At 43.6% G+C, this 19,289-nt stretch overlaps 1 protein-coding gene and 1 pseudogene across 1 annotated transcript; one reads left to right on the top strand and one right to left on the bottom strand.

Annotated features, from left to right (window-relative positions):
- Positions 1-6,069: 6,069 nt before the first annotated feature.
- On the top strand, positions 6,070-8,526 carry LOC102503101 (disintegrin and metalloproteinase domain-containing protein 20). The gene has a single exon (XM_006167955.1). The coding sequence runs from the start codon at positions 6,184-6,186 to the stop codon at positions 8,455-8,457; it is 2,274 nt and encodes a 757-aa protein (XP_006168017.1). The 5' UTR covers positions 6,070-6,183; the 3' UTR covers positions 8,458-8,526.
- Positions 8,527-12,182: 3,656 nt separating this feature from the next.
- Positions 12,183-12,739, bottom strand: LOC106733829 (60S ribosomal protein L17 pseudogene; annotated as a pseudogene).
- Between the last annotated feature and the right edge of the window lie 6,550 nt (positions 12,740-19,289).

Below are 19,289 nucleotides of genomic sequence, written 5' to 3'. Positions count from 1 at the left end.
ATTTATATACTAGTTATACCTACTAATTTCTTTTCTTCCTTTATTTTAAAAGTTTTTTTTTTTTTTTTAACTGTAGAGCATGTGCATTGCTGGAGAAATAGAAGATACAGAGAGATAGAAAGTGAGACAGAGGTGATGTCCACACTTCAGTCCTTTATCCTCCATTCTCCTCTTGGGTTTTGGGAATGCATTCATACATGCCTGGCATGACATTTAAGATACTGTGTCTGGGGCTCAATCCAAGGTCAACTACATGGAAGTCCAGCAACATAATTGTTATGGCATCTACTTGTCTCCAAGTTGTACCTACTTATGGGATGTAGAGTGGTTTTTCATTGTATGAATGCAGTGTCTATGATCACAGGACAGTGAACTGAGTCACCATAAAAAAAAAAAAAAACTATTTCTGATACCTTCAAGTTGTGAGCATTTGAAAAACCAATCCTCTTGCTATTTTGAATATACATACAAATGTCACGAACTATAGCTGGTCTACAATAAAGGTAGTATTGTACCTCCACTTATCTATGCCCAGTTTGGTATTTGTTAACCACATTCTCCTAACCCCCAGACTGAGGCATGAGAATCTCCATCTTGAAGCCATCTCCTCTATCCTGTGCCATATGTGCCTCTATCCTGTGCCATATGTGCCACCTGACCCATATGTGCCTCCTAAAAATTTCTCACTGAATGCTTATCAAGAGCAGATGTATGCTGTCATCCTTAATTGTCTTCCTGATAACTCACCTTTTCATCTTTCCTTAACTGCTCTTACATGACTCAAGATAAACAGTTTCTTAGTTTTATGTATTTCTTTGTCTTTGTGGTTTTTAGCCTTTATAAACTTTCGTCCCCCTTCATATTGGGGCTGTAAGGTTTTGTAGTGACTTGCATCCTCCCACTGCCACTAGCTTAATAAAGTCTCCTTTAATTTGGCTAAAACAGGATGTCCTTTTATTCTCACACTGATTTGAATAAAACATTTGGAGGCCTCAGTGAGATGTACCTACTGGTATCTCAGTTTTGCATCCACAGACCGAGGCCTTGCGCACCCGGGCCAACCAACAATCAGGGTATTCTGAGGGAAGTGCCATCTGAGATGTTCCAGGGTTCCAGAGACTCTTTTCTGGGTTTTGATGGCCAGATGGAGGACACCGACTGCTCCTTTTAACCATGGAGTTTGGTTAGAAAACCTTTGGAGTCATTTCTGTTGTTTTCTTTTCTGTTTCTCCATACTCTTTCTGATTAAGACTGTTCAGCTTGGAGTATGAGGATGACATGGGCCATGCCCCCTGAATAGTAACAATTAGGTGGGATGCCTAGTGGAATTTCACGTCGAACTGGACTGAGTTGAAGGTGTCTCTACTCAGATTCCACCAAGATGTTGCTGGACTCGGGAGCTAGGTAAAAGCCTACTTGTCAAAGTTGCTAGAGTGAGGGTTTAAATCCCTCCTAGCTCTTAGGATTTCTCTCTCTTATAAGTCCTTTCTGTCTCTACCATCATTTCAAGGAATATTTCTTGGTGGGATGGAATGTTTTTAACCTCTTGTGTGAATGGTGAATGAGTGACCGTGTGACTGTGGCTCTACTGCTTCGGCTATGGAGTCTGAATGGGTAGTCATCCGCAGTTCCATGATGTCCTCTTACAGCTTAGAGCTGAGCTGGGAACTGGGGAATTCTACACCTCTCTGTGTGTCCAGTCCTACCTGGGAGTTGGTACCAGGCAACCAATGCTATGAGGCACCAAAGTTCCTGTGAGGGACTCACTCAGGTGACCAGGACACTCGTTTGGTCACCTCTTTGGAGGAGACACCCCACCCTTTGATTGTCTTAACGGCATCGTTGCATGGAGGAAAACACAGGGATAGTTAATTCTCTTGTATGTAAGAAAGGGCTATCTTCCCTTGCACACTAGACACTTCTTTCCTGGAGCAAGTACAGAATACTTCCCTGAGTGATGACACAGAGACTCTCCTCGGTCATCTCTCTCTTAGGACAGAAAATTGCCTCTGTTACCAGAAGTCTAGGTCCAGCTGTTTAAAAAATCTACCCCTGTATTGGCTAGGTCCAAGACACCGAATCCCACTTATCATCCATTTCTTTTGTATCACCCAGACCTTTTGTCTGTCATTCAGTAGAAGAATCACCAATTTAGGGAAGATTTTGCAAGGTGACTTACTCTCTTGTTAGTCTACCTACATTTCTTTCAAGCTAAATACCTCTGTCCATTCACTGAAGGACTGTATTACTGCTTTAGGGATCTAAAGCTAAGGTGTGCTATTTTAAGCCTTGCCAAGAGCATGCTGGAAAGATGGTTCGAAGCCAATTGCCATAGAGTTTAGACCAGAAACCCCAACATTTCATTCCAGCCCCCAAATCTTTTTGACCTCAGTATCAGCAGTTTCATCATTCCAGCTGCAGACTGCGCCACCTGGGAGTTAAAAAGCCTTCAACAATTGAAGATATTTGCAGTAGCATTTTCACCACACACAGATAGAACTGTCCTTAGTGCACTCACTCCTGTGCAATCACAGCCTTTTCCTCTAGATTGTGACAGGAGATTAGACAAATCCCTAGAGATCTTGGAGGTCACACCCATAATTCCTAGGGTTGCATGCCCCAAATCCCTTGCTAGTGTATTCCCATTACATTAGCCCTTTTGTTTGCCTGACGCTGATATCAATGACTCCTAACAACTGGAGTAGGTTCTTAAGGTTCCTTTTAGGTTTAGCTTACTTGGGAAAAATTGGGGGTTTCGTTGCACTGTGGTGTTTCTAACATGCAAAAAGCCCAACACTACTTGCCAGGAGCCCAGGGTCAAGACAGGCAGAGTGCACGGGTGCTCAGAGGCACAGAGCCACCCTCACACACTTGTACCACTTGGCTCCTTTTGCAGTGCTTAGCACACAGCTCTAGCCTGCAGCACTGGCCAGGGCAGGGTTGAAGGAATCTAAGATGACTAAACGCTACTAGGCTGTAATGCTTTATGCCAAAGTATATTTTCTCTAGGTAGACTAAGCTGTTTCTGATTCACCAACAAAGACCATCAAACCCATCTCGGTCCAGAGTCTGGGTATTCTGGAAATGACACCAGAGAAAGACTGTTCGTAAGTCTTGTTCAAAGACACCATATCAAATTCTTCTGACCACTCTCACTGCAGTAAAGCTTCAAGTCCTTGAACTGTGGGTTCACAATTCAGAAGGATTACCTCAGACTTTTGGAGCTGTACAAATGTTGGGTACAACTGGTAAAAGTGACCAGGGAAATTTCTTCTTTGGAGCAGACATCATAGACACAGACTGCTTTGCCCAGAGATGCGGTAAAGACTTCTCTGCCATCATGAAAACATTATGCTGTTTCTTTCTCTCAGTTCCTACTGTGTTAATTCTTTCCTCTTCCCTACAGAAAATCCATGGCACCATAATCAGTGGTTGATTTTAATTTGAGCTTATGCCCTAGTGCAAAACCAGACCAATTGTTGGGACGGTGGAATAATGCAGAAAAGATCAAGAAACCATTCTGCTGCTGTCATTGCCTCATTGTTTCAATTGAGTCACCCTAAAACCTCCAAGACAGAGTGAAAAGCTATTTTTGATAGTCTTCAAAAGATAAGTGAGTTTTGTGATAGGCAGGTAGCTAAGTAGTGAGCGGAGGCCCTGAGAACATAGCAGAAGGACACATGTCACTCCAGTCACAATTTATCAGGAGTTACAACGAGACCTTCCATGAAAATGCCTTATTCTCACCCAGCTCCTGGGCCAGGAAGGCCAGACAAAGACTGTTTTTCTTCCTTGGTACCTGAGAAAGACATATAGGGATGATTGTCAATTTTATCACTCCTGATAAATACAAAAAGACCCAACTAGATATTTTAGTCAACATCCTAATTCCCACTGGGGCAATAAACCAATTGGGCAGTTCATCCTAATAAGGATGCTCTTATCATCATGGCTCACACTGGGCATGTGCAGTTAGGTTATCAAATTCCTCAAATTCTTCACCTGTGAGAGAGCTGCTCAAGCAGGAAAAAGCCTGGGAATTCAAACAAAGATCATACATTGTATGACAGACCTCTCACTGTTAATCTTCATTATCACCTCTAGTAATAGAACTAATACCTAAATCCTACCTAGTAACCTGTTCCACCCCCTAAAATTCTTTTGGGTGTACTTTTTTTCAAAAATTTTCCTCTCCTATTAAATTCTCTTTTCTACCTACTTATAGTGTGTTTGTGGTTTTCTTTTGCACCTAGGGACAGGTTTCTAATTTTAGTGATCTGGACCAAAGGACCAAGGGTTTTACACAACAGGAGATCAGTACTCTCATCCTCTGAGAGTTTACAGTGAGAATAGATTTCAGCAGGGTTCCTGGAGATTCCCTTTTGGCAGTAACACAACACCAGTTGTATTTAAAGTTTCTATATAAAGAGGAGAAAATTTTCACATTTTATAACCAATAAGACCTCCTAGAGTTTCAGGCAGGGAGAAGTCATCTTCCAAAAGATGAATGATTAACACAAAGTGTAACAAAAGTGCTCAAAGAAATATCATTCACCTTTAGGTCTCCTTTTAGTTCAACTTAGAAGCTTATGTTGGATTCTGAACAAAACTAAATGTTGTACCTATCTATGTCAAAAGAAAGGAACAGGTTGATGTATTTACAAAAATAACTGACAGTTTGTTTGCATACATCCTAAATGACAGATTAAAAGTTTGTGTTTTTTTTAATACCTATATTTCTTCCAATAGGCCTCCAGGATATTATGGCTTGTGTTACTAAGCTAACAACAAAGATAAATATCTCTTTAAATCAGGCCATTTTGTAGACAACTATGATCCTTCATCATCATCACACTCTGAACAAGGATGTTGACCAACTGGACTCAAATACTGCAAAATTCCCTATATTGACTAAGTCTTGCTTAACTTGGTTTCATTGGTTTCATGGAAGCGTTGGCTAAGGAGGACAGTTTGTGCTTTGGATATTAATCCACTTAAGGTCTTTTTAGTGCCCCTGATGTGCTGTATTCTCTAGAGTAATGAACATTTGTATGCAGCCACTCATTACACACTAAAGATATGTTCCTTTTACGTGATCAGTAAGAAGACAAAAAAGGAAATCGTGTGATATCATGGCTCAAGAACTGCATGCCAGAGACCAGAGAAAACTACTAAATTTTATGATGATTGTGATTTCTATACTGAAACCAAGAAAAAGTCACTTAGAGATGGAGGGCAATGCCTGATGTTTTGTTCGATCTCTCAAAATTGAGGGGCTGACCAAAATGGAGAGTCATTAAAGCATATGAGCTTGGGAAAGCCTCTGTACCCCTGCCTTAGCTTCCAGAAGTAACCTGCAGCCTCAGCTACAAGGTTAGTTGCAACTTCCTTGGTTAGTTGCTAGGTTACAACTAATCACAGTAGCTAGGTTTAAGCAATCACAGACATTCCACCTTGTAAACTGTATTAACACAAACTTCAAGATGTAACCAACTCAATTGTTTCTCTACCTCTTTCCTCACTTCTGTTTTTTTATGTGACTTTCCAGTTTTGGCACATAAATATCCCTGACCATGAGAGCATTTGAAATCCCCTTAGAGGCAAGTCCAGGGTCCTATATTTGATCATGTATATTTTGCTCATTTACATATCATTATATTAAATTAAATCTGGAGTTTTTCTTTAAGAACATCTACTTATTCTGACATTCCACCTATGACAAATAAACTTTACAGCAACTGTAATTTTCTCCTCAGAATATCTCTAGAAAGGATGTTCTCCATTTCTCAGTATTGTATCCTATTTTATTTCCAACTTATATGTTGATACATGAGCACATTCAGACTTCCAAAAAAATGTTTTTCCCAAATTGCACCAAGTCACAAATTAATAACCCCTCTGAGAGAACATGAGAGTTTTCAGCCCAGGCATGCACTATATTTCTCAATTCCTCCCATTTTCTTCTCTTTGTGAGGTCTCCTGCCCCAGGGGCTCCATGTCACTGGGCAGTGCCTCCCCTGATGAGCACACCATTGTTATGTAATGGTCCACCCTCCCCCTCACCTCTCAGTGAGTGCTACTACTCAGCCTCACTCTGCTCTCCTCAAGACACCACCCTGGGAAAAGCTGATGTTTCAGGTATAGTCTTACCTGCATCCCATCTGCGTGCACTTTCTTTCATCAATGGCTCAGTTTCCCTGGACCAAGAGCACCCTGACAGTCGCCCTTTGGCTGTCTGTGCTCTGGGCAGTCCTGTCCCCTGTCTGCTGCTCTCATGCCCCTCCAGGATGGCGCTTCACTTCCTCTGAAGTTGTGATTCCCAGGAAGGTGCCCCACAGGATGGGTAGATTTGAGACACCGGACCAGTTGTCCTACAGCCTGCGCTTCGGGGGCCAAAGACACGTGATTCACATGAACCTCAAGAAGAACTTGCTGCCCAGACACTTTCCTGTTATTACTCATAATGACCAGGGAGCCATGCAGGAGGACTATCCCTTTGTGCCCCGAGATTGTTACTACTACGGCTACCTGGAAGGGGTTCCTGGGTCCATGGGCACACTGGACACCTGCTGCAAAGGCCTGTGTGGCATGCTGCAGGTGGATGACTTCACTTACGAAATCAAGCCACTGGAGACTTCTTCCAAATTTGAGCATGTGCTTTCTCTGCTTGTGTCAGAACAGAGACCAGGTCAGGCTGAGAGATGTAAGAATGATGAGGAAGACACAAATCCAGCATTTGAAGCGGCAAAGTTTGATGATACCCCTAGAGCAGGCCCTGCGTATTTGTGGATTGGACACAAGAAACACTACAAAATTCACTATACAGTTACTAATTCGTTAGCCGCAGCGGCTGGGAGAAATTTAACACGTATTATAGAAAATATAGTGATTATGAACAACATAATACATACGATTTACAAACAAGCTGATTTAAATATCTTCATTCGTGCATTGTGCATATGGAATGACATGGATGCAATAAATATTTGGTCGGGTTCAATATCTCACATTTTAGTTTATTTTGGTTTGTGGAAAAAAGATACACTGTTTGGGCAGATTCCACATGATACTTCAGTTCTTCTTACTGGACATAGAATCGATAATTCCTTATGTCTTTCCTTCCATGATGGAACATGCAATCCCAACTGGGGAGCCCTATATGTATTTGTAGGACGCTTTCATCTATTCATTGGTGCAACAGTTACAGCACACGCACTGGGTCACAGTTTGAAAATGCGCCATGACCATGAAGGTTGTCTTTGTTTTCGGAGAACCAATTGCCTCATGGCTCCCGTGCCTGGACTTCTCGATGTGATGAGCAATTGCTCTTATGCAGCATTACATGAGAAGCTTAATAACTGGGATCCTTGCTTGAGTGCACCAAATATAGTTTATAAAAATTTTCCTTATGTAGCTCCTCGTTGTGGAGACAAGATAAGGAATCAGGATGAAGAATGTGACTGTGGCTCTTTTAAAGAATGTGCTGATGACCAGTGCTGTGAGACCACTTGTGAACTCAGCCTTGGTAGTATTTGTGATGAGGGGTCTTGCTGCGTTAAGTGTAAATATGCTAGACCTGGAATGATCTGCAGAGACACGCTCGGTATTTGTGATCTACCGGAATACTGTGATGGGAAATCGGAACAGTGCCCACATGACTTTTATATACAGGATGGAACCCCATGTTCAGCAGTAGCCGTTTGTATAGCAGGAAACTGCAGTGACCGTGATATGCAGTGTCAAGCTCTTTTTGGCTACAGAGTGAAAGATGCTTCTCCAGCATGCTATAACAAATTGAATACCATAGGTGACCGATTTGGAAACTGTGGGGTGAAGATGCAACGAGGGGGAAGTAAACCTTTTAAATGTGAAGAAGACGATGTTTTATGTGGATTGCTGCACTGTGACGGTATTGATCACATTCCCGGTGGAGGTGAGCACACTACGTTTCACAGCATCCTAGTACAAGATGTTTCTGAAGTAAAGTGCTTTGGATATGATGCGCACCACGGGACAGAGTTACCAGAGATGGGCCTTGTAGTGGATGGCGCAACATGTGGACCAGGAAGATACTGTTATCGACAGAATTGCACTTATTATGACGACTTGGGTTTTGACTGTGATGTGAAGAAATGCAATTTCAGAGGTGTGTGTAACAACAAGAAGAACTGCCATTGTCTGCGAGGTTGGAAGCCACCATTGTGTGAGGAAAGAGGATCAGGTGGTAGTGAAGATAGTGGCTCTCCACCTGACAGAGATGTGGGTATTCGAGCCAAAATACTGGTTAATGTAAACAAGTTCCTGCTTTTTCTATTAATTCGTATAGCTCTTTTTGTGTTTGAACTAATTGTTGGTGGGCTCTTGAAAGCAAAAGAAGTTTTAGGACAAAAAATTGATGAGGACGAAACTACCACCACCAGCAGCAGCAGAAGCAGCAGAAGTAGCAGCTCTGAATAACCTTAGTAAAATAGTAATCAGAGCCCATGCATAGAAGAAATGTTATTAATGCTGAAATAAATAAGCCACAGTCCCTCTGACAGTTACATATCATTTTCGTGTTTTTGAGGTTTTCATCTCGGCTTGGTAAATCACTTGGTTATTTAAAAAAAAAAGTTCTCTTGTTTTTACATTCTCTTAACATTGCTTATCTAGTTATATTCTTAATACCTCTGTGAGTGAGAGCATAAACTGCTGTACTCATTAATAAAGACTCTGCACTGTTTTAAGATTTGGGAAAGAAGGTTTAGACATCCATGTAGCAAGTCTTGTTTGACTAGTATGCACTTTTTCCACACTTCCACCGTCTTTTCCAGTGAACTATGTTCTTAACTTTGGGAATTTGTCCAAAAATTGTTACTGCTACTCTTCAAAATGTATGTGAAAAAGTAGCATTTGGCAGTAATCTCCAGGAAGATACAAATACTTTTAGTGTCACCTGTATTTTGAATTTCATCAATGGTTCTACCACCTGTCCACTGTTTCGTAGTCAAAGACTTCATCTTTCAGTTTCAGGATCCGACTTTATATCCAGACATGAAATGGGCTTCTCCAAGGTTTGTGATGAACAAAGGGAAGGGCATAAAGAAAGACCTGGAACATTTTAGGTATATCCTCAAATAAGGAGTTGTGGGCACTGAGGTATCTATCACTCCTTAATTCCTCTGGTTGCTAAAGTCATAGGATATCACATTTAGAATCCCTGGATGTGCCTAAGCACAGTCTATCTGCAAATTACTGTGTGTAACTGACTGTTTGGTGTATGTACAGACATAACAATTTACTTAAAGGAAACATTAAGAATGAATTTAGAAATTACACTAAAACAGGTCCTGATAAATAAAAAGGATTAATATTCTTCTGTTTAAATGACTCAAAGCTCTTACAAAATCTTTCTGAAAATATTGGCCTGGACCTGGGTAGCCACCAAAGGGGAGAGGAAGGATGCAGAGCTAAAGAATCCACATGATTGTCAGCTGTGACATTATGTATCGTTGGTCTTTAACATTTTTTAAAAATTATCATTCTTTTCCTATTTTGAAAATATTATAATTTATATACTAGCTTTACATACTCTTCTGTTTTCTTTTTTCTTTTTTTTAGTGAGTTTTTATTGCTACTTAGTGCATGTGTTGTGGGAGAGATAGATACAGAGTGAAAGAAAGTGAGAAATCACCCCACAGCAGTGATGTCCATGCCTCAATCACTTCTCTTCCATTCTCCTCTTGGGATTTTGGGCATGCATTCAAACTTGCCTGGCGTGATGTTGGTTCTGGGACTCAAACCAAGGTCAACCATCTGGGAGTCCAGCAACATAACTGTTATGCCATCTTCTTGTCTCGTAGTTGTTCCTACTGATGGGATGTGGTTTTTCACTATATGAACACAACGTGTAATGATCATAGGACAGTAAACTGAGCCACCATAAAAAAAACAAAACAAAACAAAAAAACTATGTTTTATACCTTCAAGTTGTGAACATTTGAAAACCACCCCTCTAGCTATTTTGAATATACATACAAATGTCACCAACTTTAGCTGGTCTACAATAAGGTGTATACTCACTCCACTTATTTACATTTTTGTATCTGTTAACCACATGGCTTAAACTCACGCCGGGTGTGTGTGCGTGCGTGCCCAAGATCCTGAGAGGAGAATGGAGGAGGGATTGCGGCTTGGCCATCCCCCCTGGGGGAGGGGTGATTTCTTGCTTTCTGTCCCTCTGTCTCTCTCTGTCTCTCTGGCGAACACACGCATCCTGTAGCAAAAACCTCTCAAAACAAAACAAAACAAAACAAAACAAAACAAAACAAAAAAAAACACAAAAACACACACACACACACACACACACACACACACAAACACACACACACATTCTCCTAATCTTCCCCAGACTGAAGAATGAGGATCTCCATTTTGAGCCATATCCCCTTTTCTGTGACTGACTCATATGTGCCTCCTGAAAATTTCTCACTGAATGCTTATCAAACCAGCAGACATACACTGTCATCCTTAATTGTCCTTCCTGATAAGTTGCTCTTTCTTCTTTTGTAAACTGCTCTTGCATGATTCAAGGCTGACAGTTTCTTAGGTTTATGTTTCTCTTTGACTTTGCAATTTTTGCCTTTATAAACCTTCCTCTCCTCCTCTTCGGGGCTCAGGGTTTTGGAGTGACTTGATTCTCCCAAAGCCACTACCTCAATAAAAGCTCTTGTAATTTGGCTCAAATTGGATGTTCTCTTATTCTCGTGCTGATTTGAATACAACATTTTGAGGCCCCAGTGATACCTACTGGTATCTGGGTGATGCATCCATGGATGGTGGCCACACCCCACTGGCTGCCCAACACTCAGGATACTCTGGGAGAGGTGCCACCTGAGATGTTTCAGGGCTCCAAAGACACCTTTCTGGGTCTTTGATAGCTAGGTCAGGAACACTGACTGCTCCTTCTAACCACAGAATTTGGTAAGAAAACCTCTGGAGTCTTTTCTGTTCTTTTCTCCTCTGTTTCTCCATACTCTTTCTTTTTAAGACTGCTCGACTGTGGAGTATGAGGCTGGCATGAGACGTGCGCCCTGAGTAGTAACAACTAGGTGGGATATCTAGTGGAATCTCAGGTCCAACTGGACACAGTTGAAGGAACCTCTACTCAGATTCTACCAAGATATTGTTGGAATCGGGAGCTAGGTAGAAGTCTAGTGATTGAAATTGCTAGATCGAGGGTTCAAATCCCTCCTAGATCTTAGGATTTCTCTCCCTTATAAGTTCTTTCTGTCTCTACTGCCGCTTCAAGGGATGTTTCTTGGTGAGAGGGAATGTTTTTAATCTTTTGTGTGAATGGTGAATGAGTGACTGTGTGACTGTGTTCGTGACACCCCTGCTTTGGCTATGGTGTCGAGTGAGTTCTCATCTGCAGTTCTATGGTATCCTCATCTAGCTCAGGGCTGGCATTGTGCACTGGGGAATTTCATACCTCTCTGTGTCCAAACCTACTTGGGGGTTGGTACCAGGCAAGAGGCATGGAAGTTCCTTGGAGGGATGCAGCCAGGTAGACACTTGTTTGATCACCTCTTTGGAAGAGACACCCCCTGCCTCTTGTTTGTCTTACAGCATCGTTACAGGGAGTAAAACACAAGGATTCTTGATTCTCTTGTATGTCAGAAGGGCTGTATTCCCTTGCTCGCTGGGATCTTCTTTCCTGAAGCAAGTCCAGGAAACTTCCCTAATTGAGGAAACAAAGACTGTTTTTGCTAATCTCTCTCTTAGGGCAGAAAATTGCCTCTGTTGTTAGCAGTCTAGGTCCAGCTATTTAAAAAATCTACCATTATATTGGTTAAATCCCAAACACCAACTCCCACTTATCATCCATTTCTTTTGTCACTGCCCAGTTCTTTTTTCTGTCACTCAGTAGGTGAATTGCCACTATAGGGAAGATTTTGTAAGGGGACCTACCCTCCTGTTGTTAGTCCACCTACATTTCTTTCAAGCTAAATACCTCTGTCCTTTCACTGAAGGACGGTGTCATTGCTTTAGGGATCTAAAGCTGAAGTGTGTAATTTTAAGCCTTGCCAGGAGCATGCAAGAAAGCTGATTCCAAGGTAATTGTCATAGAGTTTAGACTACAAACCCAGCCCACAATCTTTTTTTTTTTTTTTACTTTTATCTACATTTATTTTATGCTGACTTTATTCCCGTGCCATAAGTTTTTGTTTCTTCAGTTTCTTCTGGGATATCTTTTTCTTCTGTGTGACTTCCTCTTCCAGTTTAGGAACAAATTGCTCCTTTTCAGTGAGGATCATCTCCATGTGGTAGGGGGACCTTATGTATGGGTTAATCCGTCCATGAGTTCTGTAAGTACGACGGTGCATCTTGGGTGACTTGTTCACCTGAATGTGCTCAATGACCAGAGAATCTACATGAACCCCCTAAGTTCAGCATTACTCTCTCCATTTTTAAGCATATGCAGCAAAAATTCAGCACTCTTTTTAGGCCACCGACCTTGTGTCCAGCCCCACTGTTTAGCCTGGGCACATCTACCAACTGTGCCATTGTAACGACAGAATGGCACACACTGCTTCTGTAAAGTGACATCCTTCAGATACTTGGTGGCTTTTCAGATATGCATACCCTTGATGGCCTGGGCAGCTTCATGAGTGTTCTCAAAGTGAACATGAAGATTTGAACTTCTTGACTTGTATGACTTTGTGGGGTTCTCTGGGTCAAGTGAATAGTGAACCATTTTCAAAGACCACTTCAGGTCACTAATGAGAAGAGCCCCAGCCTGCAATCATTTTGACCTCAGTTTCAGCAGTGTCATCAGTCCAGCTGTAGACCGTGCCACCTGGGAGTTAAAAAGCCTTCAACAACTGGAGATTTTTGCAGTGACAATTTCACCACATACACCCCGCCCCCCCATCCCCCCCCCACACAGAACTCTCCCTCTTAGTGCACTCACTCACATGCAATCACAGCGTTTTCCTCTAGACTGTGACAGGGGATCAGATAAGCCCTTAGGGGATATTGGAAGTCACACCCATGGTTCCTAGGATTATATGCCCTGAACCCTTTGTCATTGTACTTTCCCTTATGCCATCCTTTTTATTTGCCTGGCACTGATATCAGTGACTCCTAGCAACTGGAGTAGGTTCTTAAGGTTCCTATTAGCTTTAGCTTATTTGGGAAGCATTGGTGTTTTCATCGCACTGTAGTTTTTCTAACTTGCAAAAAGCCCAACCTAACTTGCCAGGAGCCCATGGGCAAGGCAGACAGAGTGCACTGGGGCTCAAAGAGGTGCAGAGCCTCCCACACACACTCGCACTACTTGGCTTCTTTTGTACTGCTCATCCCACAGCTCTGGGCTGCAGCAGCGTCCATGGTAGGGCTGAATGAATCATCTCCAGACTGAAAGACTGGCAGGGAGCAAACCTATGCTGAGAAGCCATATCTGCCTTCCTGAACTCCAGAGCTGTTTTTACCAGGGATGGCCAAACTAGTTCCATTAAAACCCAGATGAAATTTATGTTTAAGCATTTCAGAAAGGCCTTTGATAAAGGAGAGGACTAGTTATCAAAGAGTAAGCTAAAGACCCTTTGTGAAACAGAATGGCCCTCCTTCAGAGTAGAATGGCCAGCCACTGGGTTGTTCTGCCCAGGGCAAATGCAGGAAGTTTGGAAGATTGTCCTGGACATCTCAAGTGGCAGCCTGGGGCACCCAGATGAGTTCCCACATATCACTCAATGGCTGGCTCCTGTGAAAAACCCTCCACCCTCATCACAAAATTGTTCATTAAGGTTAGGAAACCACATTCTAATAGTGGGTCCTACAGCCTCATGTCAAAGAAGGAGTCAAAGGTCTATTATTTTCATTCATCCCCATCCCCAGAAGAATCAAACCTTTCTCCCCTCCATAACCCAAACAGACAACACCTGGGAAGGGAAGATGATGATCAGAGTGAAGCTGAAGCTGCTCCCTCAGCACCTTTCTCACCACCATGTATCCAATGCAGATGTTAGGAGATAGGGGATAGGGGGGAAGTGGACTCCACCACCCCAGGGAAACTCCTACCACTAAGGGAGACCCCTCCAACAGAAGGGCATCCCAGGGTCATCTTTTCTTGGTTTATCGCTTTCTCAATGAGTGATCTTTATCAGTAGCTCCTGGTTACTCTCTTCCTGTCTGATTGTTGTTGGGAAACAGACGACCAAGGCACAAAAATGCAGCACTCTAGAGAGTTAGGAATAACTACTTATTGTTTTTAGGCTAGTGGGCATGGAGGAGTTAATAATCTGAATCTCTGGCCCCCTGTGGAGGTTAGGCACAGTCTTTTATCAGGATGTTTGGGGGAAGGGCAAGCTTCAGCAGGCTAAGGGTATTCTATCAGGAAGAAGAACCTCAAAGTTGACTTTAAGAAGGTGTCTGGCTTCTTTTTATATTTTTTAAATAGTTCTTTTTTAAAATTTAACTTTATTTATTCATTAATTTGTTTATTTCAATTTGACCAGAGGGGTAGAGAGAGAGAGAGAGAAAGCAAGCCGCCAGGTCTGGGACTTGAACCTCAGTCAGCCACATGGGAATCCAGCACCCTTAACCACCAAGCCACCTGCCAGCGTGTCTGGCTTCTCAAGGTCTCAGATTGCTTTTACCATTTTAAAAGAGGAAAGGCCGAGACTTAGCAGAGGCCTGAGAAGTGTCAGTAATTAAACAGTCAGCCTTGGGTTATTGTGAGTTCCGGGCCTCTCCACATTGTGGAGAGGAGGGGTCAGGAGAGGCCTGGTGCAGGTCTCAGTACAGCTGCCCACATCATTCCTCCTTCTTGAGCCTCCTCAATTACATTCAAGGAGGATCAATCAACAGAGGGACAGGTAATGTTACTTCCTGGCATTGTGACAAGCAGCTGGTCTGTTGTTGCTTGTCCTTTGGAGATGAAATCTCTTAACTGTTGGGCCATAAACAGAGCCCACATTTTTATGCAGTTAAAATATCCAAACCCCACCTGTCCTGTAAGACAACTGCTGCTAGGGAATCAAGCTGATCTTGGAGCATTTCTATATTTCAGCTACTTTCTGGAATCTGTCTGCCCTTTCTATGGGGCTACTGCAGCCAGACCAATAGAAAGAACCACAGCCAGTGCTACAAAAAGGGCTAGGTAGAGATGACATCTGTCACCCTCCTCAATCTTCCGCCATGCCTACGGCAGTCAGCCCACGGAGTGACTGCAGCAGGGCTGTAGACTCCTCATCAGGTCCTGGTCCTCTGGAAAGTTACCTTGGCCAGCTGTGCAGGATGGCCCTTTTACGTCCCAGTGTTCTCTAGCACTGCAGCTCACTTCACTTGTGTATGGTGAATCCATGCGGCTAGCCCTGCAACTTTAACTGCAGTAGGTATAACAAGCACGATAACATATGGCCCCAACCAGATGGGGTGCAATGAGCCTTATTTCCAATTTTTAACCCATACTAGATCCCCAGGCTCATATTTGTGTACCCAGTTTCCAAGGGGAACAGGAGTTCTTTCTAAAGTGACTCAGGCTATTTTCTTTAAAGTCTTTCCCAAGGCCACCAGATCCCAGATTAAATATGCCTCACCTAGCTGTTTGGGTTTGGGCTACTAAAGTGGTGGCCAGACAAACAATCTCGTAAGGGGAGTAACTATGGTTTTGAGGTGTACATTGTACCCGGAGCAGGGCCAGTGGGAGAACATCCACCCAAGGGTGTCTTGTGTCTTGACAGAGCTTAGCCAGGAAGGACTTAAGAGTGTGGTTCATTTGTTCAACTCTCCCAGAGCTCTGAGGTTGGTAAACTATGTGGAGCTTCCATTTAATGGCCAAAGCCTTGGCTACTCCCTGTATAACTTCTGCTACAAAGGCAGAGCCGTTGTCTGACTCAATCATAAGGGGAAATACAAACTAGGGTATAACTTCCTTCAAAAGGGCTTGAGTGACTTCTCTGGCCTTTTCAGTTCAGGTAGGGAAGGTTTCTACCCAGCCTGAGTAAGTACAAACCAGGACTAGTAAGTATTTATAGCTCTGGCATGGTTGCACTTCTGAGAAGTCTGCCTCCAGTAACTCCAAGGAAGTTGTCCCAGTGGCCCTTGAGCAGGAATATTTCTGGCACAGGGAAAGCTTCCACCCAGCCTGAGTAAGTGCAGACCAGGACTAGTAAGTATTTATAGCCCCTGCATGGTTGCACTTCTGAGAAGTCTGCCTCCAGTAATTCCAGGGGAGTTGTCCCAGTGGCTTGTATTCCAGCCAGCCATGCTGGTCCCTGGGCAGGGTTATTTCTGGCACAGGTCTCGTATTGCATGCTTACCATGGCACACAATGATGGTAGGCAACTCAGTGAAGCTGAAGCTGCTCCCTCAGCACCTTTCTCACCACCATGTATCCAATGCAGATGTTAGGAGATAGGGGATAGGGGGGAAGTGGACTCCACCACCCCAGGGAAACTCCTACCACTAAGGGAGACCCCTCCAACAGAAGGGCATCCCAGGGTCATCTTTTCTTGGTTTATCGCTTTCTCAATGAGTGATCTTTATCAGTAGCTCCTGGTTACTCTCTTCCTGTCTGATTGTTGTTGGGAAACAGACGACCAAGGCACAAAAATGCAGCACTCTAGAGAGTTAGGAATAACTACTTATTGTTTTTAGGCTAGTGGGCATGGAGGAGTTAATAATCTGAATCTCTGGCCCCCTGTGGAGGTTAGGCACAGTCTTTTATCAGGATGTTTGGGGGAAGGGCAAGCTTCAGCAGGCTAAGGGTATTCTATCAGGAAGAAGAACCTCAAAGTTGACTTTAAGAAGGTGTCTGGCTTCTTTTTATATTTTTTAAATAGTTCTTTTTTAAAATTTAACTTTATTTATTCATTAATTTGTTTATTTCAATTTGACCAGAGGGGTAGAGAGAGAGAGAGAGAAAGCAAGCCGCCAGGTCTGGGACTTGAACCTCAGTCAGCCACATGGGAATCCAGCACCCTTAACCACCAAGCCACCTGCCAGCGTGTCTGGCTTCTCAAGGTCTCAGATTGCTTTTACCATTTTAAAAGAGGAAAGGCCGAGACTTAGCAGAGGCCTGAGAAGTGTCAGTAATTAAACAGTCAGCCTTGGGTTATTGTGAGTTCCGGGCCTCTCCACATTGTGGAGAGGAGGGGTCAGGAGAGGCCTGGTGCAGGTCTCAGTACAGCTGCCCACATCATTCCTCCTTCTTGAGCCTCCTCAATTACATTCAAGGAGGATCAATCAACAGAGGGACAGGTAATGTTACTTCCTGGCATTGTGACAAGCAGCTGGTCTGTTGTTGCTTGTCCTTTGGAGATGAAATCTCTTAACTGTTGGGCCATAAACAGAGCCCACATTTTTATGCAGTTAAAATATCCAAACCCCACCTGTCCTGTAAGACAACTGCTGCTAGGGAATCAAGCTGATCTTGGAGCATTTCTATATTTCAGCTACTTTCTGGAATCTGTCTGCCCTTTCTATGGGGCTACTGCAGCCAGACCAATAGAAAGAACCACAGCCAGTGCTACAAAAAGGGCTAGGTAGAGATGACATCTGTCACCCTCCTCAATCTTCCGCCATGCCTACGGCAGTCAGCCCACGGAGTGACTGCAGCAGGGCTGTAGACTCCTCATCAGGTCCTGGTCCTCTGGAAAGTTACCTTGGCCAGCTGTGCAGGATGGCCCTTTTACGTCCCAGTGTTCTCTAGCACTGCAGCTCACTTCACTTGTGTATGGTGAATCCATGCGGCTAGCCCTGCAACTTTAACTGCAGTAGGTATAACAAGCACGATAACATATGGCCCCAACCAGATGGGGTGCAATGAGCCTTATTTCCAATTTTTAACCCATACTAGATCCCCAGGCTCATATTTGTGTACCCAGTTTCCAAGGGGAACAGGAGTTCTTTCTAAAGTGACTCAGGCTATTTTCTTTAAAGTCTTTCCCAAGGCCACCAGATCCCAGATTAAATATGCCTCACCTAGCTGTTTGGGTTTGGGCTACTAAAGTGGTGGCCAGACAAACAATCTCGTAAGGGGAGTAACTATGGTTTTGAGGTGTACATTGTACCCGGAGCAGGGCCAGTGGGAGAACATCCACCCAAGGGTGTCTTGTGTCTTGACAGAGCTTAGCCAGGAAGGACTTAAGAGTGTGGTTCATTTGTTCAACTCTCCCAGAGCTCTGAGGTTGGTAAACTATGTGGAGCTTCCATTTAATGGCCAAAGCCTTGGCTACTCCCTGTATAACTTCTGCTACAAAGGCAGAGCCGTTGTCTGACTCAATCATAAGGGGAAATACAAACTAGGGTATAACTTCCTTCAAAAGGGCTTGAGTGACTTCTCTGGCCTTTTCAGTTCAGGTAGGGAAGGTTTCTACCCAGCCTGAGTAAGTACAAACCAGGACTAGTAAGTATTTATAGCTCTGGCATGGTTGCACTTCTGAGAAGTCTGCCTCCAGTAACTCCAAGAGGGGGGTTGTCCCGGGGGCTTGTTTTCCAGCCAGCCATGCTGGTCCCTGGGCAGGGTTATTTCTGGCACAGGTCTCGTATTGCATGCTTACCATGGCACACAATGATGGTAGGCAACTCAAAAAGTAGTATTGGCTTAACATGTTCTCTAGGTTAGTTTTTCCCCAGTGAGTTAACTCGTGGTGCTGCTTTACCAACAAATATCCCAGAGACTGAGGTATGTATATTCTTTTATCTGGCAGCCACCACCATCTGTCTTCCTTCAGGGTTGCTCCCTCAGATTTTGCCCAACAGTGTTTGCCGGAGGTGTATGGGGTGGTAGGGGAGGGGGACTCTTGGGAGGCTTGTGAGTGGCAACATTTTATCCAGCACGGTCGAGACCCAATTGGTGATGGCCTTGGCTGTTTGGTCTGCCAGTTGATTTCCCAGGGTGCTGAGGTATTCCCCCCTCTGGTGTTCCCTGCAGTGGGTGATTTCTGCTTCTTTTGACTCCCAGACAGCTCTAATAACTGGCAGATTTCCTTCTTGTTTTTGACTGTTTTTCCCTCTGCCAAGAGGAATCCTCTCTCTTGGTATAATGCCCCATGAACATGCAGGATAGTTAATGCATAGCATGAGTCTGTGTAAATGTTTACCCTCTATAGGCTGCCAATCTTAAGGCTCAGATTAATACACAGAGTTCATTCATCCCAGTGAGCAGATCATCTTTGGAAAAGTGCCCCAGCCTCAATCACTGTGTCTTGGGAGGTAACAGCATAGCCAGCATATCAAGTTCCATCCTTCATGTAGCTGCTATCATCAGTGAAAAGGGTGAGATTGGGGACCTTCAGTGATGT

This window comes from Tupaia chinensis, unplaced genomic scaffold (genome assembly GCF_000334495.1).
Source record: "Tupaia chinensis unplaced genomic scaffold, TupChi_1.0 Scaffold145367_1, whole genome shotgun sequence".
Classification (NCBI taxonomy): domain Eukaryota; kingdom Metazoa; phylum Chordata; class Mammalia; order Scandentia; family Tupaiidae; genus Tupaia; species Tupaia belangeri.
This window is presented reverse-complemented; position numbering and strand designations above follow the sequence as displayed.

What these genes read in the sequence shown, in the direction of transcription:
- LOC102503101 (XM_006167955.1), top strand. Translation starts at nt 6,184, where the DNA reads ATGGCTCAGTTTCCCTGGACCAAGAGCACCCTGACAGTCGCCCTTTGG.